Source organism: Gouania willdenowi, chromosome 24 (assembly GCF_900634775.1).
Source record: "Gouania willdenowi chromosome 24, fGouWil2.1, whole genome shotgun sequence".
NCBI lineage: Eukaryota > Metazoa > Chordata > Actinopteri > Blenniiformes > Gobiesocidae > Gouania > Gouania willdenowi.
In genome coordinates this window covers 2,961,058-2,988,383 of record NC_041066.1, presented here as the reverse complement: position 1 = coordinate 2,988,383, position 27,326 = coordinate 2,961,058, and the positions used below count along the sequence as shown (strand labels likewise).

The 27,326-nt window shown below is 39.3% G+C and overlaps 2 protein-coding genes across 7 annotated transcripts in view; one reads left to right on the top strand and one right to left on the bottom strand.

The window, feature by feature from the left end:
- mdn1 (midasin AAA ATPase 1) overlaps positions 1 to 11,246 on the bottom strand; it is a 94,642-nt gene extending 83,396 nt beyond the window's left edge. For 4 of the 6 annotated variants that reach the window (XM_028440380.1, XM_028440382.1, XM_028440381.1 and 1 more), the window contains exons 1-7: positions 11,004 to 11,246; positions 9,648 to 9,874; positions 9,327 to 9,551; positions 4,920 to 5,027; positions 4,359 to 4,830; positions 1,927 to 2,058; positions 1,719 to 1,822 (exon numbers count right to left, since the gene is read on the bottom strand). In XM_028440380.1, the coding sequence (XP_028296181.1) occupies positions 1,719 to 1,822; positions 1,927 to 2,058; positions 4,359 to 4,830; positions 4,920 to 5,027; positions 9,327 to 9,551; positions 9,648 to 9,874; positions 11,004 to 11,099 (1,364 nt within the window). In that variant the 5' untranslated portion in view covers positions 11,100 to 11,246. The remainder of the gene's footprint in view (positions 1 to 1,718; positions 1,823 to 1,926; positions 2,059 to 4,358; positions 4,831 to 4,919; positions 5,028 to 9,326; positions 9,552 to 9,647; positions 9,875 to 11,003) is intronic. The other 2 variants (XM_028440385.1, XM_028440386.1) reach the window with 1 other exon arrangement.
- A 618-nt stretch (positions 11,247 to 11,864) lies between these two features.
- On the top strand, positions 11,865 to 26,055 carry casp8ap2 (caspase 8 associated protein 2). The gene is made up of 10 exons (XM_028440074.1): positions 11,865 to 12,180; positions 13,728 to 13,801; positions 13,924 to 13,998; positions 14,084 to 14,184; positions 16,749 to 16,823; positions 17,732 to 17,847; positions 19,348 to 21,587; positions 21,836 to 24,473; positions 25,563 to 25,662; positions 25,727 to 26,055. Exons 2-10 carry the CDS (start codon positions 13,768 to 13,770, stop codon positions 25,787 to 25,789), a joined length of 5,442 nt encoding a protein of 1,813 aa, XP_028295875.1. The 5' UTR covers positions 11,865 to 12,180; positions 13,728 to 13,767; the 3' UTR covers positions 25,790 to 26,055.
- Positions 26,056 to 27,326: the final 1,271 nt, after the last annotated feature.

The window sequence follows — 27,326 nt, the reverse complement described above, 5'->3', positions numbered from 1 at the left end:
GCTGGGGGGTGCTGGCCTCTGCACCGGGGTTGGGGCGGGGTTGCTTGGCACTCCGGGATGGTGCTCTTTGCTGGGGGGCGGCTCTAGCTGTTCCGGTGGTTGAGGTCGTTATCGGCCGCTTGGTCGGTCTGTCCTGCCATCTGCGGGCTGGCAGGTGGGTGGGTTCTGCGCCTTTTGGCGGGGGGCTGCTGCTCCACATCGGTTGTGTGCCGTTGGGGTGCCTTGGTCCCGCGGTGGCGGCCGCCGGTCACCCTTGCGCCGGGGGGGGCATTACCCCGTGGTTTGCGCTGTCCGGTGGGGGGTGGGGCCTGGGCTGCTGTTCTTGCACCGTCTGGGGCTGTGCGGTCTTGCTGGGTTGTGGCCTGTTCAGGGGCTGGTGTGGGGGGGCGCCGCCCACGGGGGTTTGGCCCGGGGGCTCGCCCTTGGGGATTCCCTGTCCTGCGGTGGTGCCCTTGGGGTCCGGCGGGCCTGGCCGGGCCGGTCCTGGCGGGGGTCTTCCGGGGCGGGTGGTGCGTGCCGTGCCCTACCATGCCTGTGGGTGCGGCGCCGGGTGGCCTCGGCTCGGGCTCTGCGGTGTGGCTGGGCCCTTTGGGGGGGGGGGGGGGGCTTTCTAGGGCTCATCCCGCAGGCGGTGATGGTCACAATTAAGCAATAAAATAAATCAATTTATTTTATTGCAATAACAAAACATGCATTGCTGTCTCATAATGATTGCACTTCTTGTAGTGTTGAGCTTTGACAGCATGTGCAGACAAGAGAAAGAAAAAAAAAAGAAAGCGATGGGTCGCGGGTTCGTGTCCCGCTTCAGTGTTTTTTTATGACAGTTTTTAGGAGGTTGAGATGACTCTGGTGACAATATTACATTAAAAATCAATATAACTGATTCGATATCAAGCAGCATTTACTGTCTTTATATCCAGTGTAACAGGAGGGCTCTCTATGCAACCATCCTATGCTGCTGACACGTCTCATCAGACACAAAAAATGAAGACAATACAGTGAATTAAATTATATACAGTTAAAATTATATAGAATAATGTTTGATTTAATTTGACTAAATTTTTTTGGATCATGTAAATGGCAACTTAAAAACAGTTTAAAATAAAATAAATTGACAAAAAATAAAACAGTATCTTTCATCTTCAAATTCTTACACATCTGTTTACATGAACACAATGTTATATAAAGAAGATTTTTTTTTTATTTGGAAGGATACAAAAATTAACTTCAATTTGATAACACATGATCATGTGGTCAGGACATGCTAATTGCTCATTTCTTGCCACACATAAAGCGTGCATATTTTACCGGCACATTAACGGTTAAATGAATCTGTTCCCACACAATTAAAATCTATATTTTCTTCCAGAATAGTGTTTTTGTTGGTTTAGTTATCTTACCAGGGATTCATTGCACACCGTGATTTATTTTATGTTAACAAATTGTTATATCCTAATTTTATTTGTTATTAATCATTAATAGCCTCTGTAAAAAAATAACTATTTATTTCGATAGTTTTTTTTAAAGCTATAGGGAGCCATTGCATAAGAGTCAAAGAGCCACATGAGGCCCCAGAGCCGCAGGTTACAGATCCCTGGTCTACACCGATGGTCACATTCACCCATTCACACACAGCAGCAGATCTTAGAAAAAAATGATGACTAAAGGGTAAAAATGAAGGAATCCTCTCAAAGATTACCAACAGATGTTAACATCACCTTCTTGTTGCGAAGAACTGAAATCCAGGAGACACATCAACGCAATCCTCTCTCCCTGGAATCATCAACTTTTTATTCTCCATCAAAGGCAGGAGTACAGATATCTAAAACAACATTTAACTTTTTAATACACACACATATGCTAAAACTTTCACAACAAAATTACACTCTGGAATTGGCCATTTTTCCATTCATGGCTTACACTCACCACATCCAGGGGTGCGTGGTCGATGTCTTCTAAGAGAATCCACTGGCCTTTTGACACAGCTTGTGTTAGCGTTCCTGGCTGCCAAATAAACTTTCCCGGGATGTCAGTGCAGCGATACATTCCTAGAAGCATCTGTTCAAATTACAAATGGCAACACATTTAAAATAGAACATTGAGGAGTCAATCCAAACAGGAAGAATTATCCTGGGATTTATCCTACTAAACAATAAAATCCACATCCTGTGCAAGTATATCATTCAGAGGGAACAAAATAGTTAGTACAGCCAAAATATGCCATCAACAAGGACCTTATTAGAAATGAAGGGTGGGAAAAAAATAATGATTCAGATATTGTGATTTATTTTGTGACAATAATAAAAAAAAAAATTTTTACCATGTCTACATAGGTGGTCAAAGAGTAACATTACATGTAGTGTAGTGTATTTTCATGTGCAGTTGAAATAAATGTCAGCTGACTGCCTTGTGATGTGCAATGTTTTTTGTCACTATGACTCATTGTTTCTATTCAATTTCTGTTTTTTGGATAAGAAATAAAAGGAAATTAAAATCGCAATAACCAATAGTATCGAATCAATTACAATGTGTGTCGAATCGGCACCCAGGTATCGTGATAAAATGAAATAAGGACAAAGGCATACTGTCTCAGCCCTATTAGAAAACTCCAAATTCTGTTTTCCAAGTTGATTTTTTTAAATTTGGTTTAAGAAAAATTCATCTATTCTTGCAGAAAATTTGTTTTTAACTCCTGTGAGGAAACAAAATACATACTAATAAAAAAGAAAACCATAATTAAACAAAAATGTATGTCAAAAACAAAAATGTAATAAAAAGAATAATATAACGAGTAAGCTACAATTAAACGGTAGATATAAGTTGATGTCACACACATATTTCAGCACGAGGGTCCAGAATATTTTACAGTATTAGAAGCCATCATTAACCTATGATGTTTCAGACTCTACAGTCCCTGGCATCGGTCGTCTCGTCCTCAACAACAGAACAACTTGTCCCATGGATCTTCTGTAGCTATGATGAGATTTGTTGCTCCAACACTCTGAGCGGGTGAAGGTGGACCTAATGAGCGGTCCCCGGAAAAATTTCCCCATTAAAAAAAAAAAAAAAACGTCCTTTGCCTCACGATGATGGCGTTTCATCCACATTCTGTCAATTTCCGCGTTCAACAGTGGATTCTGTTTTCATTGGTCGATTCCGTGATTCTGTCCGCGATTCCGTTAACGTGTAAATTATAGGGCCCTAAGTATTCATTGAGTAGGAGAACAAATAAGTAGCTCAACATCACTAAATAGGAGTGGGTGTGGATGGACTACAAGAGCCAGCATCAGCAACAAAGATGACGCCAATAAGCGTTTTTCAGAGTGATTGGACCGAAAAACTGACCAAACGTATCCAGCATTTAACTAATTTGCATAGAATTACTCTTGTAAAAACTGTTCAGTGTTTAGTTTTAGGCCTGACATCATAAACACCCTGAAGAACCAGGAAACTTGGGCTGCATTTGAAAATGGCTAAAACAATAGCATAGCAATGTCTATAATACCAGGAGCTACCATGGTTAACGTGATGTTTCCCTTTGTGCCACACTTGATTCTTGCATTATGCATTGCATTATTAGTCACAGTCACCCTTTTATTAATGAACCTCAATGAACCTCTTCCACTGGAAAAGTTAGTGTAGACTGACTGAACTCAAAAGGTTTGTTTCTCCTTGCAAACATATGATGAGCAGTGTGACTGAATAATACTGATGAGTAGGAGTGTGACGATATCTCGATACGGTGATATGTTTTCGCACGATCGATTATCAATATGCTCGCGCTAAGTATCAATTTTTTCCATATTTCAATTTTTTTTTTTATTGTTTTTACTTTTTTCTGTTTTAAAACCTTTTCTGCCTTTTCACTAAAATATAAAAGTAAGTTTGTCTTCACAGAAATGTTGTCACTGTTTGTTGAAGGAACCAATATATTGTTTACTGGAATATTGCACTGTCATGGTGTCACTGGTAAGAAAGACCCTATTTTTTGTTTACAGAAAGCACTATTGGAGATACTTATTTGTTTACATTGGTATGATGACACTTATTTACAGAAATGTTGCACTAAAATAGTGTCACTGTTCATAGGACACTTTTTCAATTGATTGTCTTTCAGATATAAAATAAAAATTGTATATTCATAGATTATCGTAGATTGATTTCTGACCAATATATCGACAACCGCAGTATCGTCATATCGTGAGATAATCGCTATTGTGAGCTTTGTATTGCATATCATATCGTATCGTGAGGTACCCAGAGGTTCCCACCCCGACTGATGAGAATGTTTGACCAGACCCAGCTGCATTGGAAAATATATATACCGTCGCTCCTAGTGTCATTGTCATTGCTCTTACCTTGCTGTCTGTCTGATCCCCGAGCTGAACCTTAAAGATCTCTGTAGCTTTTGTATGGCCAGTGATGGCAGCCATAAACTCTACCAAAGCTGTTTTTCCGCACCCTATGGGACCCTCCAGGAGCACAGGTTTCCCAGAGGCTATGGCCAGGGCCAGCCTTCGCAGATTACGGCTGGTTGAGTCCACCAGCACAAGCTCTTTACCTTTCACCTGTGTGCAGAGACAAATGTTAGGAACATGCAGTGGGACAGTAACTCTCATATGACCAAGGTTTCTGACCTGCTCTGGCTCTCTTGGAGCCATGTTGGGTAGTACAACACCGCAGACTGCAACCACATTCTGGGACAAATCCTCCGATACCACTTGGCCTCTGGTGAACCTGTTAGCCTTCTCCTGACGCCACATGACAGAGCCCTGATTGGCCAGGACCAGAGCCTTCTCTACCTGCAACTGCTGACACTCTTCCAAGGCCCTTGAAACAAATTATTCCATAAGAGATGTTGACATTGTACATACAGTATGTATATTCTAATACATAGGCAGAACAACAAAAATACGTACATGATTTTCATGTTCAGGATCTCATCATTGGTCAACACCTTTCTCAAGAAGATAGTTTTCTGATTATCAGTCATATGAGAGACCAGTGCCAAACACTGGGCTGTATAACTGTTACACAGGAACAAAACACACAAAACACACACATGATTTATGGCAAATAAAGACAGACCTTCCAAAAGAACCCAGGCTTTTGGTGTTTAATATAGATTGGCACATTACATGGAGACTTTTACGGCCTCCAATTTTCAAGCTCCATTATCCTTTATATTTTAAGATAGATGTACAAGAAATCTAAAATACCCACATGTCAACCACTTACTAAATACAATTATGTGATTAGAATCTGGTAGGTCAACCTTTATTAACAGTGAAGTGCTGTGAACGTTCCTACTGGGGCTGGGTGATATGGACCAAAACTTATATCTCAATATATTTTCTCAAAATGGTGATATATGATATAAATCTAGATCATTTTATCAAATAAAGTCTGACCAGAAAGACAATTCTGGGTTAAATTTGCTGATGCTAAATGCCACACAGGGACATTTATTAACAAACAGATGATCAATATGTGACACTCATTAATCCATCTAACTGAGCTTTGCATGTTGTTCTGAAGTAAAAGAAGCAACTCCCAAACCTAGTATTTTGATACATAAGCTATAATATATATATTTACTGTATATAAAGATATATGAAATATTGTAGTTTTCTATGTCGCCAAAAGAGAAAACTCAATACATCTTAAATCTCGATATATCGCCCAGCCCTAATTCCTAAATTATAAAACAGCCTAAATAAAAACATAAATAGGTATATGAAGCACATGTGTTTATTTAATATACTTACAGTTAATTAACAAGTCAACACATTGCATATTTATTATTAATTTCACGTTGTTTGTCTTTAAGTTAGACATTTACATTTTATTTTCATTAGATATTTTCTTTTAATTTCTCATACTCACTCATGTGGTTCTCTGGTATTCACTAATGACTTATTAGACACATTTGTTGCAGACTTCACATCATTTAACATTTTATAAAGCAGTGTGTATTTGTGGCGCTTGTGATTGGCTGATTTTTCATGGTGACATACGTGGTTCCTTCCGCTGTGGTAGACGTTAAAATCTCAGTTATTAATCTAACAGAACGTGTAACTGTGTCACATCCTGCTGCTCTTTAGGAAGATAAACTCTGTCACATTTTACAATGTATTTAAACGAGTTCTTAGTTTTTTTCACTGGATCGTCTTCATTCATCATCTCTGTTCTGAGTTGTTTCTGGGTTTGTTGCCGCTGTTGGTAGTAATCTCGCAAGAACTGCCAGCCAGGCTATTTCAGGAAGCAGTTCTCACGAGGCGAGTGACGCCGTTCAGTTCAGTAAGGCATCTTTTAATTACTATTATATTAAAATACGGAAGAGACGGAAAATTAATTCTCTCCCAAAATCTGACAGAATATGATGAAAAATGAAAGATTTCACCTTCTGAAATGTAAATAGCTATATGACATGAACTAAACATTCACTGACATGTTTTGGGACGACATCACACATTTCCACTATATTTTTCACAATATAACAGGTGATCTGATGTTTCCATTAGAAAGTCTAGCAAACGGCTACATGCTTGTTTCTGTGCATTTCTTCTGTGTAGAAACATGAAATTAATGACACATTTATAAGCCTGTAATGACATCTAAATAGGGAAAGCTGATGAAACGCAAATAAAATGGAAATGTGTAAACCGACACAGAAATGGGTAAACTTTGAAACACAAAGTTTCATCAAATTAATAAAAGGAAAATTGGAGGCTCTACTTTAATTAGAGCTGTGCATCTTCACTGATCTCGTGATTTGATTACAATTATCATGCCAATGATTCTATTACGATTCCACGATGCAGAATAATTAGTTTCTTCCTCCATCTCCTACAATACGGTCTGTAGTTACTTTTTCATACGTGAATAAAAGCGGTCAGATAAGTACGATCTCCATTCTTTTTTTTTTTTAGAAAGTACTTCAAAAATCAATAACATAAATGTCTTTACATTATACTGTATATGAAAATAAATAAACTTTATAGGTCTAGCCTTCCTGTATCTGTGAGAAATTACTCTATCCTCAAATCAAACCAACACTTCTGCAGTCGAGCTGCTGCTTCCAATGTTTGTACTGCTGAAATAAAAGACGCCAAAGGCTCTATTCTCACGTGTGTAAGTCCAAAAAGGTGTACTTAAGTCAGTCGCTGCACGCCTTCATCCAGTTATGCACTCTGGGCTGAGCATCCCTGAAATGCGGGCGTTCCCATTCAAATCTGGCTTTACCCGCATTCTCCCGTCTCCTTAAGTTATTTTCCTTTTACGTGCTTCTAACCCTGGAATAAGTGCAGTGCCCCAATAAGGTGAAACATTATATTTCACTAGAAATATGGACTTCGTTACACTTCAAGCCACACAGACTCATAATATTGAAGAAGAGACTCCCGTAAATAATCTATCCAAAGCGACACTGACACACTGTCACAGGAGTGGGTGGAGTCACAAGCACAACAAAGGATTGACTATCAGCATTTCTAATATGTTCACATTTACCAGTTCTAGACAGGACAAAATGTGTTACATTTCATTATATTTTACTTGTGCATCACAAAGCCTATCACCTGTGTGTGTGTGTGTGTGTGTGTGTGTGTGTGTGTGTTGCTGCAGCTCTTTACAAACTGATGATGATGTGATGTAATGCGCACGGATGATGATGCTGAAGCACTGATCAAGGTGATAGATTTTAATTGTGACTCGGACAGAATGCGGCTGATCCTCACAGTGCAAAAATCTGATCAATGATCTGATCAAAGTAATCTGTTACATTGTTCATCAACAAAAGCGTTTCAAATTAAAAATGAACTTTATCATTTTCATGGATTTCAATGACATTTACAAGCCTTGAGGGGGCGGTGTTTAGCTCAGTGGGTAGAGCGCCCGCCCCATGTACAGAGGCCATAGTTCCTCACCTGCAGCGGGTCCAGGTTCGATTCCCGGCCTGGGACCCTTTCCTGCGTGTCATTCCCTGCTCTCTCTGACCCCTTTCCTGTCAAGCAACTGTCATATAAAGGCCACTAGAGCCAAAAAAATCCTTTAAAAAAAAAAAAAAAAAAAAACAAGCCTTGAGAAAACTGTAGCACCTCCTTTCCTTCAGACCGCCTTCATTCACAGACTACGCGCTTTTTGGCGTGTTGGGCGTGTCAGGAACCTGGACCGGAGAATATGTATAGGATAACTGCAGGCGTGCAAAAAAAACACTTAAGTCCAGTCGGAAGAACAGACCCATAATTGAGCACAGATAAAGACAATATTTAAACCTTAAACAGAAATTAAACAGTACAGGCTCAGCCTGACTACTGGTCATATATTGGTGTAAAAATCACAAAACAAATCATCAATCCTTCAACATAGCGTGTATTACAGCTGTGCTGAAACTTATTTTCTAAATGAAGTTACTATAGACCAGCTATAAGATAAAGTCCTTCCTAAACCAATCATTGTGCAGTAGCTGCAGCTCCATCCTCTGCTCTCTAACAGGCTGCTTCATCGATCTAACAAACATCACAGTGAATGTGAACATATAAAACAGTCGCTCCGTGAGATCAGCTTCTCTGACACTCATGAGGACGTGCGTTAAACTCTGTCCGTCTTTGCTAATGTAACGTTCAATATGAGTCAGACGCGACAGAAGTCTGTGATTAACATGTACGTGCAGCTCGACTGGCCTGGCTTCATTACAGTAGGCAGGTATTACCTTTTCAGTGAAGACGCTCAAAGCGAGGCTGCAACGTCTTTAACAGGAAGTGAAGCGCAGGCTCCTACCATTCCGTTCATAAAATCCAACGTGTACAGATATCTCCTATATCTACCGAGATACTAGGTACGTTTTTAATTACTTTCTCTTTATTTTTGTCTCCTTCATTATAATGTGCTGGACTCGTTTTCCCATAATTCAATTAGACGTCAGTGTGTATTTTTTTTTTTAACTTCACAACTATATTGTCCTGCCTCCAACACAAAAAATTGGACCCAACATTAAACACTATAATCGATTATGTTAGGTCCCTGCATCAATGCAGAGTTGTCCAGGTAACGCATCGCGATGCATCGTAAAGACGATTAAGTTCAAACACCCCTACTTCAATGGTCAGATTCAATACATATAATATGATTGAGGGATCAGATTGTCCAGGTTAAGTAAACAGGACTAAAATACCAACAGTTCTACTGTATGACAATCACAAAGGTAAAAGTGAAGTGATGACATCTTATCAAATTGAGTATTTTACACAAAAAGAGAATAAATAAAGAAGTTAAGCATTTTGTGAATGATTGCGTCCCATGTGCTGGTGTGAGCAGGGACATACCCTCGGACCATGACATCACTGGTGAGCAGCTGAGAGACACATGGACTCCAGTCCCAGAGCATTCGAAACTTGGCACAATCGCTCTGAAGGAAGCGTAAAGTGGCCCCCATGAGGTCACGCAGCTTCATCCGTCTGGGGCCGTACTGGACCGCTGCAGACTCTGCACTGGTGAAGAAGAGCCTCTGAAAAACTGGAGGGGCATCGTTGAAGTATCTCGCTGCAAACCTGGATGACAGAAGATTTTGTCAGCAGATCACATCAAAGGTAATCCTACAAATGCACTAGAGTATTATTCTTAAATACAAAGAAACACTGCCTTACGCCTGTGCATCAGGACTGACTCCCAGCAGCCTGCTGAGGGCCACACATAGGCGTTCATGGAGGTCGTGGTTGATCCTGACACCAGCTTTGACCCGCTCTGCATTTCTCTCCAACAGGTCCAGCACCAAAGGTCGGAGGTGTCGTGCGATTAGCAGGGTGAGATCTTTCTCCAAGAGCAGCTGAGCTAAACACTCGAGAATACACTGTCTGTCCTGATGGCTCCATATCTGAGGACAGGTAGCATTAACACAAGTCATTCATTACACAACAACGCAGCAGAGCACCTGCACATCTTTTACACTTAGGGCTGGGCGATTTTGCCTAAAAAAAAATCCCCAATTTTTTAAAGAAATATTTGAGTTTCGATACGATGACTGCAGACGTCAGATATATTGTCAAAAGTGCAACTTCATTGCTCTGATTGTCCTCAAGAGTTAAAATGCATAGAACAATCCCAAAATAAAAAGTAAATGAGTCTCTGTCATTCAACTATTTCAAACTTTAACTAAGGTTTAAGCAAAAGTGCAACAGCACACAGTTGCTCAGATAACTACATATTCTATAACATATAACAATACAATTTAAAAAATAAAAACTCTTCCCTTAGCATCTCAGCATAGTATGAATAAAATATTGAACATGCCTGTGGCACACATACAGCTTACTCAAAGGGTAAACAAATGTAAACAAAGAGGGGGCTGGCTCACATCGGAATGCAAAAAGTCAGAAAAAACTGTGGTGGGAAAAAAATAAAATAAAACAAAAATAATTAAAATGTATTTTATTTTTAAACTCGAATTTGCAAGATCAAAATCGTTTTTATCTACAAATTCGATTAAATCATTTTTTTTTTTTTGCCCAGCCCTAATAACACTGTGATAACATCTGCATTCTCTATGGTAGTCTCTTCTGGAAACACACTGGAACTTGCACATGGAAGAATGTATTAAGAATAAGTGTCAATCTGAAATCTAAGGTAATTTGGCTTCAAAAATTGCATTTTATGTACACTTGTTTTTAAACAATTCAATCAACCCATCCATCAGAAATATTTCTAAAGTAATCATTTTAAACACCTTATGTACTATAGTTAAAAATGGATTATAATGATAATATAATCAAAAAGATGTGATGTGTTCAGTTATTGTCCTGGTTCAGTCTAGATGAGGTAAAGTTGATTAGATCTGTTAGTAAATTTGTCTATAGTATAAAGCTCGACTAGACTAGTATACAGTCATCGTCACAGTTCTTGTGCCCAACTTCAGAATACTACGTTAGTAAAAATCTGGTGTGTATCTGCTGAGCCGATATTAAAACAAAGCAGTGAACTTAATAAGCAGTAGAAATGTTTCTCACCTGCTTGGACAGATACTGGCCCAGTGGGTTGGGACTCTTGTCCACATGTCTGGAGATAATGCTCAGTGATGACAGGCTCACTTCCAGGTTCTCCATCTCATAAGCAGGCGCTACAAAAACTGAATGTCGGACTTTATACACGCGTCTGGTTGGGTCTGGTCACACGCGTGTGTTTGAAAGCTGTGCCACAACACATGCTCGTTCCAGTTAAAACCCTGTCCACATGTGACCGGAGAGAAACTTGTTCCGGGTCGCTCTGAAGTCCCGCCTCCTCTTTATGAATATACTTTTTTCCTTCATAACTTTATTTAAAAAAAACAACAATGTTGTAAAAGGTTTTTATTTTTTAAACGTTCTTTATATATTGATGTTTCAGCTCATGTTTGAGGGATTAAAAACAAATAAAAAAGCACAATAACAGCCCTTCAGAGACATTATGTTCATAATCGAACAATATTAGTGTTACAGTGCAATGACACGCTATGGCTTTGTACAGTACTAACTGTACTTATGGTAAATGCGTTATTCACATCACATTAAAATTATTATTATTATTATTATTAGTAGTAGTAGTAGTAGTAGTAGTAGTAGTAGTAGTAGTAGTAGTAGTAGTAGTAGTAGTAGCATTAAGTTGAATTATATGTATTTATGAAAAAAGTCATAATAAGATTCTTATTTTTTTAAATAGTAAAATAAAAAATATTTAAAACAAATTAAAAAAAATATATATATATATATATATGTAACTGCAACCCTCACAATAATAATAATAACAATAGTAATAAATTAATAAATATTTGTAATGAAGCATTGCCTGATTATTGACCTTCGCAGAATGATGACGCAGTTTGACAGCGCCACGAGCGTAGCAGCGTCACCTGTAGTGAGTGAAAACGTAGCTTCTGTAGCTCTATTAGCTTTAAATCCGAAGGCTACGCTGACTAGGTTGTGCTGCGGCTGCCTGCTGGGTGTTTTTGTCCGCCCCATAGACATGTAATCTGGGCATTGGTTGTTGTTCTAAACGGTTTGTGTCCGGTTTAAATTAACTACAGCAGGAAACTCCGGCCCCCTCTGTTCTCAGCTGCTGTAGACCGCGGGAAAATGTCGTTATTTCCGGTATAATGAAGCCTTGGCGCGGCTTAGCGGCTGTAAACATCAGGACGGGAGTCACAAACCAGTAAGACCTTCTTTAATTCTTCCTTCTTTATTAGCTTAATGCTAACATGTTTCTTATGCAGAGCTGGTGGCTGCGGGATTGTTACTGATCACTGCCTGTGCTTCTTTACTCTTTCTACTATAACACGATGGCAATCCCTAGCTATTGTGCTAACATCAGTTCGACTTGTGTTTTCTTATGGTTCATAAGTTTACACATTTTTGCCTTGAAGCTTTGTGTGACCTTAGTGAAATCAACTGACTTTATCCAGATAATATTTTAATGTTAATAAGTGAATCTTCATTGGTCTCACAATACGATTCAATTCCGATTATGATGTGAACAATTCAATTCCACATTGCAGAGTAATCAGTTTCATCATCTAATTTCTACATCATCGTACCAGCAGATACTTTTTCATCAATTAATACATGCAGTCACGTTAGTGTGATCTCCATTCTTTGTTTAGAAAGGGCTTCAAAAAATTAATTTAAATCTAAAATAAAATTTAAATAAATTGTATAGCTCCCTATATTTGTGTGGAACTATTTAATACTTAAATCAAACTGACAGTGTGCATTGAGTTTTAAACCCTGAGTATATCTTTAATACTACACCCTTTTGTTATTTTCATGTTGTTACATCTCTACTTCTGAACTTTCTTCTGCAGCTAGAGTGGCTTATTCATGTGAACTTGTACAGTTTACTCATTTAGAACTAGGGTTGGGCGATATGGACCAAAACTCGTATCTTGTTTTCTCTCCAAATAGCTTTATACAATATTTTTAACTCAATAATTCTTTCCAGAAATACATTTCTGTGTTGAGTTTGCTGATGCAAACTGCTACAAGACACATTTATAAACAAACAGCTGCACAATGTGTCCCTTTTGACTTTTTCCTCTTTAAGGGACAGCACGTGTGAGTGAGTTCTGTTGTCTGGCTTGTTTAGAGAACGGTCTGGGTTAGAACACATTCAGCAATTCATCTAACTGTGCTTTTCATGCTGTTCTGAGACGTAGCACAAGCAACCACTGATATTGTAATTTTCTATATAGCTAAAGTAGAATCTCGATATATTACCCTGGCCTATTTTAGAACAGATTTTTTTTGCCATTTTCTGTGAGTACGTGCTGCTCCCCACCACCCCCAACACCCACTCACCCATCCATCCATCGGGGGTCTGCTGGTGCCTATTTCTGGCTCGCATTGGGCATTAGTTGGGAGTACACCCTGAACAGGGTGCCAGTCCATCACAGGAAAACACACACAGACGATTAACCATTCACACTCACATTCACTCCTCTGCAATTACCAGACTCCAATCAACCTAACAGTCATGTTTTTTGGATTGTGGGAGGAAGCTGGAGAACCCAGAGAAAATCCACACAACCACAGGGAGAACATGCAAACTTCACACAGAAAGGACCCAAGTGTCCACCTCAGGGCGTGGACCCAGCACCTTCTTGCTGTGAGGCGGACATCCTAACCACTAAGCCACTGTTTTCTTTAAAATGAGCTTTTTGAGCTTCCTTAATATATTGTAACTGTTACTTCATCTGTTTCCAGGTATTCCTGACGAGACTGGAGCTGAGAGATATCAGAGAGGATGGAGAACGCCGTCACAGATAGTGCCTCCAGCTGTGAGTTGAAATATCACAATACGCCAGAATTGTCATTATCTGCTCCAGGACTAAATGTGTTGATGTTAAGCTCTGACCTTATTTTGGATGTTTTATATATCCTGAATGTTTACTGCCCTCAGTAATGGTACCTAATGTCAACGAAGATTCGGTGGATATCTATGATGGTCTGGATGAGGGCTTTGGCAACGTTGCAAGTGAGACTTCTACTCTATCAGTGTTTGCTTTGATTTTCTGTTACAGCAAACTGAACTTTTTAACATGAATCTTGTTTGGATACAGAAAAATCACCCCTGGGTGCTTCTCGGCTGAAAGATTCAATGGATCTTTATGAAGAACTTGTGAGAGAAGAGGAACAAAGCAAAGAAGCTTCATTCACTGAGGTGAGAGATCTTTTACAGTTGTAAAATACTCTTGTATGTTTTTTCTTTCTCTTTGTTAAGCCTTTATTTAGTATTTTTAAAACCATAATCAGACATCAAAGTATCCAAAAGCTAAACAGTAAAACAGAAATGAAATACAAGATCAGGACCATTGTTGTGCTAGTTACTGAAAAAACTTAACTAGTTACCATTACTAGTTAGTTACTATTTTGATTACTTATGCCAAAAACTAATGAGTTACTGGAAAAAGTAACTCTTGAGTTACTTAGAATTAAAGAATGTATTACTTTTTGGGTCATTAGTGTCCATACAGCTTCATATCAGAAAATAATCCACTGTTGATTAACTCTGCAGTGGAGGAATAGTGGCCAAGGAAGCTGGCTTATCAGAGGGTCAGTGGTTTGAATCCCTCCTATCCAAACTGCTCCTGTATTAACATTGTTTTGGATAAAAGCCTCTGATAAATGAAATGTCATTGTATCCAACCCTAAAGTTTCTAATCATTTGCAATCTTAGTACTAAACTCTGCTCAGTATTAGTCTTTACAAACACTGCTCTGACTGAAACACTAAGTATTTTTTCAGTGCCAGTTTATTTACCTGAGACCAGCAGAAACTGAAAATGTTACAAGGAATTATGAAATAAACCCAAAACAACCTGAATATTATTCAGAATCAAAGATAAAAAAAAATATAAAGTGGCTTCAGCATCATAAAAAACAGTTGTGTTTAGCCTTAGAATGTTCCCTTACAGCTTAAGTACAAAAACTAGCAACAACCTACAACATAAACGCAAAAAGCCTTCTAACATAAATAAATGAAAGCAATCTTAATTAACATTCATTCATTTCGACCAACTCTGTTTTACTAAAAATGCTATAAAACAACCATAAATTATGTGCATATAAAGCACAAAACAGCTGCTCAAAAATTAAAACAGCAAATTTTCAAGCTGCAGTTTGCAGAATCCTCTTTGATTCAGTTTGAAACTGAAACTCAACCTCCCTATCTTTCCATATCTCGCATTTCCATTGTGTGTTTCAGAAAAAATACAATGGAAACGTGATATGGTCCCAAAAAAATGTTTTTTCATTACCGCCAACCAGCGAATCACTCTCACGTTTTGCATGACTCTGTGTGCAAAACGTGAGCATGCAACAATGTGTTTGATGACGCTTTTGCTTTGATGTGTCACCAGGTAAAATGATTACCAGTTCAGTTTATACACCATGTCTTTGTACAGGTTTGGATTTGAATGCAGTCATCACATCACATTAAAGACATATTTTAGATAAAGCTCTGCATTCCTTTTCAATCACAGGATAATGTAATCACTAGAAGAACCATTACGTGTAGCGTAAGCTTTTAGCCGTTTAATACAGTTGACAGACATTTAGTCATTCATTTTCTGGTGAAAATGATTGTGTAAAACTGTAAATACATATTATACCAAAAAAAATACCTCAGGCATTTCCATTTCAATTCCGGCCAGATTTTAAATAATAAGGGGTAAAAAACGGGTGAGATTCCTTTTTCTGGGTCAGATTACTTTTTGCCGTTTCAGAACGTGAATTCTGTTTTTTTTTCTCGTCCCTGTTCCGCTATCACTGAAGATCTGAGGCCCTACATCACTTTAGTATTGTTGTAGGTTATGTCAGGAGAAACAGTGTTCCCACATTTTCCATAATTGTGGAATGGTTTGAGAAAAACAGCAACCAGGTTGAAGTGTTGTTGAGTCCTCCGAATTCCTGAGATTTAAATCTGACCACAAAGAAGTCCTTGAAGGCTCGGAGTCACAACGTTGAGGACACCCAGGAGCTGCAAACATTTAGTGGTAGATATTAAAGCACATGTTCCGGTTTGGAGCTGTGTCTGTTAGATAGTATAGGTCCTATTATTGTGGCTGGGATTCCTTCATTGTAGCTTGATTCTACTCAGTTCCACTTATTTTACCCTTCTCTCATTATCGAAACTCTGAATGAACACTTATCTGGAGGAACATAGGATTGATCGACGAAATGTTTTGAAGTATAATGCCTTAAAATCCAAAATATAAAGGACACGAAGTAAACAATATTAGTTTTTTCCTATGTTTAAAAGGATTTGTCTAGTAAATACAATTTAAAATAATCATAAAGAATGATGTCTTTTTAAGTCATGTGTATGGGATCACCTCAGCCCTGAACCTTTGGGTGCCATTACTCCTCACCACATGCAACGTTGTGGTATTTATTACAGGGAAAACCCTGTGAGATGAAGCATCTCATTTTCAAGGGGATCATTCAACTATTACAAACATAACTACTGTCTTCAAAAGTACATGATGATGTGATTTCAGACGACAATATATTTTCTTGCAAATTGGACTAATGTGTGCATAGAATGATAGCTGAGGGTCAGTATTAAAGTATTTAAATTCATCCACTCTTTTAAGATTTGTTTCTGCTCGAAAATGACTAAACCAGTTTTTGTTTCTTGTTTTTATGTTTTCCCTTAATTCACCAAAAGAAGTGATGAAGATAAAACAGTCAATTTTGTCAAAGTCTTTCATTTCTATCTTTACAGTTAAAATCCAGATTTCAAGCAGCTCAAATCCAAATCCAAGAGCTACGTAGGAGGCTGGAGCAGATGGAAGTACAGGTTTGTTTGAACTGTAATCTGAGTTATATGTGAAAAATGGAACATTGACTGGCTTCATTGTTGAGTTTTCTTTACTTGCCCTGATGTAATCAAAGTTTGGATTTAGTGCAGTCATCTGAACGAGACAGTTGGCACATGTGTCCAACTCAAGGCTTGGGGGCCATATCCGGCTATTTAGAGCATTCAAATCGGGCCCGCAAAAGAAATTGAAAAAGAAGGAGAAATAATTCATTACTGTATAAGTTACCAAATAATTGTAATAATGTAGAATTTGTTGGAAGTCCAGAATACTTGCAGTCTGCAATACTTGTGTGTACTGTACAGCACATGACTGCAGTTACATATTTTAGAAAAAAACTCAAAATTTGTTACAAATCAACAAATGTCGAAGTGGAGATCCTGCAGGGATTGACGTCTGTCATTTATTGCTTGGATATTGTCAGTGTTTTACAAACTGTTTATATCAGTTATACAAGGTCAAACCCGCTGCACAATAACACTAAAATTGTTATTTTTCCTGCCCTAAATTTGAGATCAAACTGCTTCATTTTTGGTCCTTGAGTAAAAAATTATTTTGACACGCTTGGTCTAAAGAGAGCAAAGAAAATAAATGCCCAGCATTAGTTTTCCACAGTTACACAGATTTTCTGCTGTCTCTGAACGTTGTAATCCCTCTGTAAAAATCTCTGTATTGCAAGATACTAGAGAGTGATGAATCCTTATTGCCTTTACAGACTCTTATATGTTGGACAGTCTAGTTTAAAGGTTCCTAAATCCTGTATTTGGTGGTCATCGTCCAGCATTTTTCAGATCCCTCCCTTCATGCAGCTGTGCAGAAAGCCTGATGATAAGCTCCCTTTATGATTACTATGATCTTAGTTTACTGTACATTTATTTCTTCTTCACAGAACACAGGACTGACCAGTGAGAACTTCCGTCTGAAAAAGAATATCTCAGCCCTCTTACGAACAGCCCGACTGGAAGTGAAACGGAAAGATGATGAGATTCAGAGGCTGAATCAAAGGTACAGTCAAAGAAATTGATTAGTAACTCACCAAAAATAACTTCCATGGTTTACATTTAAGGGTGTGCGATCCTGACGATATTAGATCGTTAAGGATTGAAACATGACGACGATCTCCCAAATCACGGAGATCTTAGAACCGTCAGTAGTTTACATTTTAACCCTCGCGGTGCCGTGTCTGCATCATATGTCCGTGGTCCATACACAGCACATCCAATGTTTTTTTTCTCTGCCAAATCACACCATTTGCTAGTCAGCATGTCAGCACCCCCCCACCCCCCACCCCCAGTGCGCAAACACACAGAGTTAGCTGTCCTACTTCCTCTGTGTTAGCGGCTGTCTGTCAGAGGCTCAGTACAGATGTCCATCTGTCCTCTGTTAAACTTCATCAGTTCTGAGTGTTGAAGCACTGAGACGTTTGAAGAAGTACTGCATGTATTTCTTTTCTGTAACTAACTTTCTGTCTCACTTTAAAAACTCCTTTCAGCAACTCAGAGCTGCCCTGAAAAAAGCAACACTACATAACTTAATCACACATTTCAGTCTTAAAGGAAACAGTCAAAAGTGATACAAAATGTTAATATTGTGCTGCTAGTGATTAATAAAAGTCTTTGTGGCATTTTTCTCGACTGACTTTGACCCATTATTGTTTATCTTGTAAAACTATTGAAAAAAATAAATGGATAGCCTATAGCCATTTTTAGAAAAAATATAAAGATATGAATATTGGTCCATATCACCCAGGCCAAATGTATCCAAAGCAGTAACGTTTTATCTTGTAAAGGATATGATTGTCTAAACTGTGAAATGAGGGGTTCAAGACACGGCTTAAAGTAGGATTTTATTAACATGAGTGTGTTAGCTAAATAACAAATAGAAAGCACTAGACTGGTATGCTGCCTTGTTATGTACCAAGTATTGCTAATGCTAATGCTACAACACTTTAGTTAAACAAAGTAAAAAGACTGTGTGAGACTATAAGAACATGTCAGCCTTTTATTTGATGTTAATTGTACTTGGAACTAGTTTGATGAATTGCTTACCATTTTAAAAATTACCTTGTCTTAAATTATCTTTTATTCCTTTTTTCCATTTAAGGTGACGATTTTTAGTATGTGATTTGGTTTGTTTTATTGGTAAATAACTTTAAAATAGTCTAAATGATTTGAATGAAAAAAATTGTGATCAAATTGTGATTTTACAAAGAAAAAAATTGTGATATGATTTTTTCACCCACCCCTATTTGCACTTTAGATTTTAGCACTTAATGTTTTCTAATCAAAGAAGTTTCTATTGAAGAGTCTTTTGTTATTTTTCTCACTAGATTGACGTAAAATCAGTCCTTACAGTGAATTGTGAATGGTACATTAGCATTCATACACTATTATATTTATTTTATTTGATATCAGATACCTAAAGGTTTTTCCTTGATGTAATGTTATTAGCTTGTTTCAGGTATCTGACACTGACTGTAATGACTTTAATTGTTGCTCACTACAGGTCAAAGAGAACCTATTATCATCCTCAACCATTCATCAGTAAACTGCAGAACCCAAATCCCTCCAGTCAATCCCCAACTATCAGCCCCACATGTAGGCCTCCACCACCACTGGTACCACCACCATTGGTACCACCGCCACCACCATCGGTACCACCGCCACCGGTACCACCATTGGTACCACCACCGCCACCGCCAATGGCACCCACTACCCCTCCCCCACCACCGCTACCAGAAGGTCCTCCCAGGGAACACCAACCTTCAAAGGAGCAGAGAGAGAGCAACTGTTTACACTTATCTTCCAGAGTGTCTCCTCAAAGCGTTTCAAAGGGTGATTGCGAACTTACGGACAAACAGACTGCGTTAGACAAGCAGAATGCCAAACACAGAGAAGGACACTATCCAAAACAACCTCAATTAACAGAAAGAAGACACAAAAGCTCCTCAGATCATAGTAAGGACTCTCACACGGCTCAGAAAAACCGATGCCACAGTGAAGAAGAACGAAGATATGAATCCAAATCTTATAAAATCAGAACTGATCAAAACGCTGAGGAATACCACAGGTTAGATGGAGATAAAACCACTTTATCTTATAACTCCCATAAAAGCCCCTCTGTCAAGAAAGGCAACAGCACTGAGCAGAGGACAGAAAAAGACGCGGGTACTTCGATCGCTGAGCACAGCACAGGTCACAGCTCCAAAGAGAGTCAAAGCCGAGAGAGAGAGGAGAGAAAAGGCAGGAGCAGCAATAGACATTGTAAAAGCTCTGACCCCAAAGACCAGAAATGGGTTCATCATCACACAGAGCGCCACAGAGATCCTAAGCAAAAGGAAGGCGAAAGACGTAGAGATCATCACAGGAAGGACGACAGACGTGAAGGTGAAAGCAAAAAAATTAACAAGAGAAGCGGTCAATCTGAGACGAGTCGAGAGCGTGGGACACAAAAGATAGAAGGGAGATCCAAAGGATTTCACGACAGAAAAGATGATGCCCACGGTGTACAAAAACTAGACAAAGGACTGAAAGCCTCATCTAAAGAACCAAATGTGATGCAGAAGAATAACACTGAGGAAAACAGTCCCAAAAGAAAGTTGTGTTTTATGGAAACATTAAATCTAACCCTTTCACCAATTAAGAAAGTAGTATTGCCTATCGCTGGTGACCAGGATAATGTAAAGCCAGTCAATGATGATGGCCATGATACGTTTGATGAGGAAAACTTCCCCCTAAACATTGAGGAAATGTGCGTCATTGACAAAGTAGATTACAGTGACTCTGAAACACAAGATGTTGCTCAGCAACCTCTGGACAGTCTGATGACTTCCAGTTCAAAAAGGACAGATGGTTCAAAATGTATCAAGGAAAATGTCCAAACTATTCCTGGTAATTCTACCTCTGATGCTGCAGCACCTGTACATGCCACACCTGAGTGCACTACCACACACTTTACAGAACAGCATCCTGACAGGAACAAGATGAGTATAGATGGATCAGCAACGATCACACGTGATTATAATTCAAAAAATCATTCTGACAGTGTCCCCAAGTCACAACTAACCAATGACCTTCAAACACCTGGAACAGAAGCAGCATTCTTGGAATCGATTCCAAAACAAAAAAGCCCCTCCGTGGATTTACCCACACAATGTGCTGCTCCCTCTCAGTCGGCAGGAACAGTCGTTTCCACAGTCTCAACCAACAAAGAGGCTGATCAGTATCATGAACAACCTCAGCTGGCTCCTCCCCCTGCTTTATCCAGTTCTGCTCCTGAGAAACTCTTCAAAGGGAGACAGGCATGCTGTAAAGAAATAGCTACTGTTACCAGCCCAATCAGCATGGAATGTCTTCCCCAAGAAGGTTTGAGTTTATCTGAAGCCATATACGTATTAACACAAACTAATGAAGACACCAGGGACGTCACGACAGCACCGAGCTCCTCCGTCGGCTGTAATACAGTGTCAAAAGTCAGCATGGCAACAGAGGATGAGTCACCTGCTCAGAAGATGAGTGAAAACACACCCAAGAAGAGATTAATCCAGGAACCAAGTCCAAAGAAAATGACAGTGTATTCCAGTTCAGTGCCTCTGCTCCATGATGAGGACTCCATGATGCGCACTCTGAGTAGTATTAAGAGAATTCCTGATGCCATCAGTCCCCTGAGGAGCCCTGCACAGATATCGAAGAGAAGCCTTCTACGTGTTAATGGAAAGCCAGGTCATGTCAAGAGTCTTCAGAAAGGTACATTTGTTAAATCCATCAAAGATTTTCAGATCTTATTTCTAATCAACAGTTACCTTTTGTTACGTTTTTATGAATTGTTATTTTCAAAACCAAAGTGTGTTATATATTTTAATATGGGCTTTTCTGCTTTCACATACTGAAAGGTACCTTCATTACACCATTAAAAAACTGTTGGATGGGTAGTAGAATGTTAATTTATGAGACTGTTAGTAGCTGCTTCTTACTAATTTGTCTTCCTCCTACAGATTTTTCAGGTGCACCAGTTGAAGTCACTTCAAAATTGGATGTAAACAAAGAGAACAAACAACCAAGCTCTCCTGTTACTAGTGACCTGCCACCTGTCCTAGATAATGGGTCTGATGTGCTTTCACGTCTCTCCGATACAGACCTGGAAGAAGGAGAAATTATCAGTGAAAATGACGAGACAGCTCCCGAGTGTCCTACTCCTCCACTTAAAAAGGCTAAGCTCACACAGGCGGTTAAAAAAAAACCTGTATCTAAATCAGTTTTAAAGAAGAAACTTGATGATGAGCGTGTAACTTCAAAGGAAACCATTGAAACAGCTGGTGCTTCCACACGAAGTCCAAAAACTCGTTTCAAGGCGGTTTGCCCTGCAGCCACCAAAGCTTCTTTTTCCTCTATCCAGGATGTCATGGACATTTTCCGGCAGGTTCGCAGTGAAATTCGAAGAAAGTACATGAAGCTTCATAAAACATTTCCTAAGAAGAGTTTTTATGGCGTGATCAATAATTTCCAGGAGTCATATTTAGAGTTTGTGGACAGTGCTCAGTTTGGTGAAATATGTGATCAAACAAGGGAATTGAAATCCAGGCTTAAGAAACTGGTAACATCTGTGTTTTTTAAAGTATCCAATAATGGCATAGTAAAGCGTATATTTGAACAACAAGCGGTAGATATGAAGCAAAAATTGTGGGACTTTGTAGATGGTCAAATCAACTACTTATTTAAGGACATTGACACAACAATGAAGGGACTTTGTAAGCCAGTCCCACCCAAGGACAAAAAGAGCAGCAGACAGGATCATGTAGCTCAGCAGTCACCTGGAAGAAAGGAAGTACAGTCACCTTCTGCCTGCCTGAATCACTCCACATCATGCATATACAAAACAGGCCTTGGAAGCAGAGGCAAAGACATAAGAATAAGCCATTCAGAAGAAGACACAGATGTTGAGATGCATCCTCTAAGCAGTCCAAGCACAAAGACGATGGTCGATGTCCGCCTTCCTAAAAGCCTTGCATCAACTCCAGAAAAGAAGCTCTCTTCCATCCTTGGCTCTCAAAACGGTCCAGTGTTTGACAGAGCAGAATATGAGCTGCTCACTGAGCAGCAAGCCTCTAGTTTAACATTCAATCTGGTGAGGGACTCCCAGATGGGAGAAATCTTCAAGTGCCTCCTGCAAGGGTCCGACCTGTTAGAAGGTGGTGCAGACAACGGGGCCTGGGCCCTCAGCACTCCAAGGAAGGAATCGGAGCGGTTTGTTGGCCTTGTTACTCCTTTCAAAGAGTCTCCTTCCAAGTTTCTTTCCCCTTCTAAATTTGATACTCCTCCTAAAGCTGTTGCTACATGGTCAAGTTTAACGCCTCGCAAAGGTTCATCTACACCCTCAAAAGATCCTGTTCCACGTTTGCACCCAGCATTATTTGATGAAAGTTGCCAGCTAGAAGTTCCCTCAGAGAGCCAAGGAGCACACAGGGTTTACTCCATCCTAGCTGAAGACCTTGCAGTGTCCCTCACCATCCCATCGCCTCTAAAGTCTGACAGCCACATGAGTTTCCTACCACCGCCCAATGCCAACCTGCAAGTGACGTCCACTCCAGAGAGTGTGATCAGCGCACACATCAGTGAGGACGCCCTGATGGAGGGGGAAGATGCCACAGAGCAGGACATTCACCTGGCCCTCGACACGGATATCTCCAGCTGTGCCTCCAGCAGCTGCAGCAGTGTAGCCTCATCAGTTCTTGCCACGCCCTTTGTGTTTAAGCCTGACATTCCCATAGAGGCACTGGTGATGGAGAAGTCCAATGATCACTTTGTTGTAAAGATTCGACAGGCAAACGCAGAAGTCAACCTAGTTGCTGAGGAGAGCCTAAGTCGAACACTGACAGAGGAGAACAAAGATGGAGATCCCAATGGGTCAGTCAAAGTTGGTCCATCAAACACTCAATTAACAAGAGAGAATGACGGAGATAAATCTTTAGAGGGTGATTTCTCCAGCTTCCCTCAGCCTGCAAGGGTTTGTCCGTCAGCCAGTGATGCTCAGCTCAGTCCCAATGAAAGTGGAGAGAACACTCTATTATCTCCCTGCAAACAGAAGACGAGCAAAAATATTTCAGGTGACTGTGCTCCCAAACATTCTAATGCAAGGTTATCAAAAACAACAAAAAAACATTTGATCATCAGTTCTCAGATGCCAGATCCTTGCAAACGAGATAAAGGCAAAAGCACAAGTCCTCCACAGTCAAGCGCCATAAACACACTTCACAGAAATGTGTCACAAACAGAAGCTGCACAGTCAGACACTCGTCATTGTACCAGAACAGATCAAAGGATCCAAGCACAGCAGCGTCAGCTCTCAGATCTGGAAAGAGATGATGTTAGCATATCAGACACTGACAAGAAACTCATTATTGTACAAGACGTGAACAGCTCGCCAGAAAAAAAACAGAATAATGGCAGCACAAGCAGGAAGCGCAAGAAACAACAAAATAAACTGAAAGCAAAGAAGTGCAGAGAGCAGAAACAGGGAAGAGTGGAAGAAATGGTTTCTGAATCACCATCTTCTGTCACAACTCTGTCTCCTAACAGCCTGTCTGCCAAGAATGTAGTCAGGAAGAAAGGCGAGGTGGTGATGGCATGGACCAGGTCAGTGGTTTACTTTAAAACCAGTTAGCAGCATCATGAACACATGACAGCTTTAAAATTAAAGCTGATGGAGACTAACTATTAATCTGCAGTGTCGGCCTCATAGGTCAATAACTAATGCCTGCAAATCATTTGCTTATAAAAGATTGAAAAAACTGCTCAAAAGTATTTTTTTGATCTCCATTGTAAACACACTCTTATTGAAGTGTTGAAATGCTTTGCATGTGGGATGTCGAGTCCCGTTAGAATCTAGAAGTCAAAATGGAATGTCTCCAAGGTGAGGTGATATCAGAGGGAATACTGGGACAATGGTAAGGATAATGTTAAGAAAAAAACTTCTCAGCATTTATTTATGGGACTCCACAGTGCAATGTGCAAAACTTGTCTGAAAATGTCAATAAGAGCTAAGTTAACGGTGGCAATTTCAATTTTTTACGTCTTTTTTTCAAGCAAATGATGTATTGATGTATGAGCCTTCACTATATCCTCAGCAGCTTATAAGAAATACTTGTGTTTTTGTAATAAAAGCTGCATTTATTACAGCTCTGACTTTAAAGTGATGCTCAACTCAAAGTATAAAGACTGCTTTAATGGTTTTAATAGTGGGAATGAGAAGTGATTTAGAAACTGCAGATGCAATAAAAAATGAACGCTTATGGTGTTCGCCATCTTTGACAAACTGTGACCTGGTGATTACTCATGGAAGTGCTCCATGAGGTTAGAGCCATGGATCCTATGGTAGCATAATTAACCTATAAATTAATCCTGATGTGACATGTGATTTTGAAGATTTTAGCCAAAACTTTATATAAATTGCTCAAAGACTAAAGTCTATGTGTTTATTTGAAGGGACAATGTAATTCAACATAAATACAAGTGTATATCTAATGCTAGTTCACAACTCCTGTCCCTGGTTGGGCCTTTCTACACCACAGTGAAATACTGTACATTCAAAACAATAAAACTTACCCACATACAATACAAAGGTTATCAAACATTTTCACACGTTACCCAAATAAAATTCCCACTAAACTTGTGGTTAACAATTTTAGTTTTGTTGTTGGTTGCTCAGCATCTTTGTTCTTGCAGAGATGAAGATCGAACTATCCTGATTGATCTGAAGACAAGAGGAGCATCTCGACAAACTTTCTCTGCACTGTCGCAGAGATTGAACAAGCCAGCAGAGCAGGTACCGCCCACCTAAGCATTTTGGTCAGTGAGCTGAAGATGACGCATGTATATTTTCTTTCCAGATCGCTTCCAGGTTTCACCAACTCATGAAGCTTTTTAAGAAGCAGGAGAAGACAGACAGCTGATTCCTCCGAGTGCTACTCGATCACGTCTACGTCGTCCAAACCTCAAAACACAGACACAACTTAAAGCCAAAGTGTGAGGCTGTAAAAACACCTATAATACTACAGCCACACATTTTAGCCTGTTGGCTCAACCAAATAACCATCACGCCTCCTGTATTAACATGTCTTTTTGTGACGTGAGTTCCAAACATTTGATGACTGTTGCAATATTCCCAGTTCATTTATGAGCGTTTTGCAAATGAAGCCTTTCAATCTATGCTTACGCTGCTTTTAGTTTCTAATCTGTTTTGATAGACTGAACTAAATGCACTGTAAATATGTACATAATTCTGTACTGAAAAGTATTTATTTTTGATGATGTCAAATTTTAGACTTTAAGACTGGAAGGATTCTAATAAAACTTGAAAATCTGTTAAAGTTGTGTTGTGTCCTGATGTCAGAAAAGCTTCGAAATTAAAAGCTAGTCTAATACTGAACAGTCCAGTTTACAATCCAATGATGACTAAACTATGTAACCTCATCCAGTTCACCACATTAGCCATGAACTGGGTACAGATACAATTAGAGTAAATACATTTTCTTATGAAGCTATGAGGAGAAAAATGGGTGATTCCAGGTAGAGCCAAACAAGAAAAAGGACTGCAAACATTGACTTAATCGCCTTAGTAACAAATGCACGCATTGACGTGTAAGGGTATTAACATAATGAATCAGAAGTGGGGTGGAATCACACATTACATCTGTCCTGACACAAATACGTATGAAGTGGGCCAATAGAGGCCAGTGCCTAGGGTGCTGACTGCAGAGTAGGCAATGGTTGACCCCTGACACAAAGGTCAGGTGACAGAGTTCATTGGGCCATATTCCATTCAGTGGAGCCCCTGTTCAGTACAGAAGGAGGTGCCGTGTGTGTGTATAATTGGGTACAGAGAGGAAGTGTGTCAGTCACATTTTTTACTTTAGTATTTTTATTGTCTTTAAGGCATTTGCTTTGGGCTATTTTGAATTGAACACTATAAAAAAAACATCCATAGAGCAAAATGATGGAATGAATGAGTGATAACACATTTTAAAGAATCTCATTTTGTAAATAAGTGGAAGTATTTTTGGTAGCTTTCATCTCCTGCCTGGTGTAGGACCTTGTATTTTCAGTTTATGTTTTAATCAAAATCATTTCCATCATTATTATAATTATATTTTTTTATTAAAAAATAAACCTTCTAAACCCCATATTTATAATGCTTTCATTTGTTAATTTTCCACTCTTTCTTTCAAGTACCCCTGTATTGCCATTGTGTACCCCTAGGGCTAAGTACCTCCATTTGAGAAACACTGGGCTGTAGAATACTGTACGTGCTCCATGTCAGTAGGTGGCTCAGTAAGCTGCTTTGAGGAATCAAATGTTTGCAGATGAGCAGTGGGATGTGTTTCATTGCATCACTTATGCCACAGCTCGCAAAAGTTTAAAAACCAAAGGTCTACATTCACAATATAAGGCGTGAATTATTGTGTAATTTACCAGATAATTCAGTTTTAG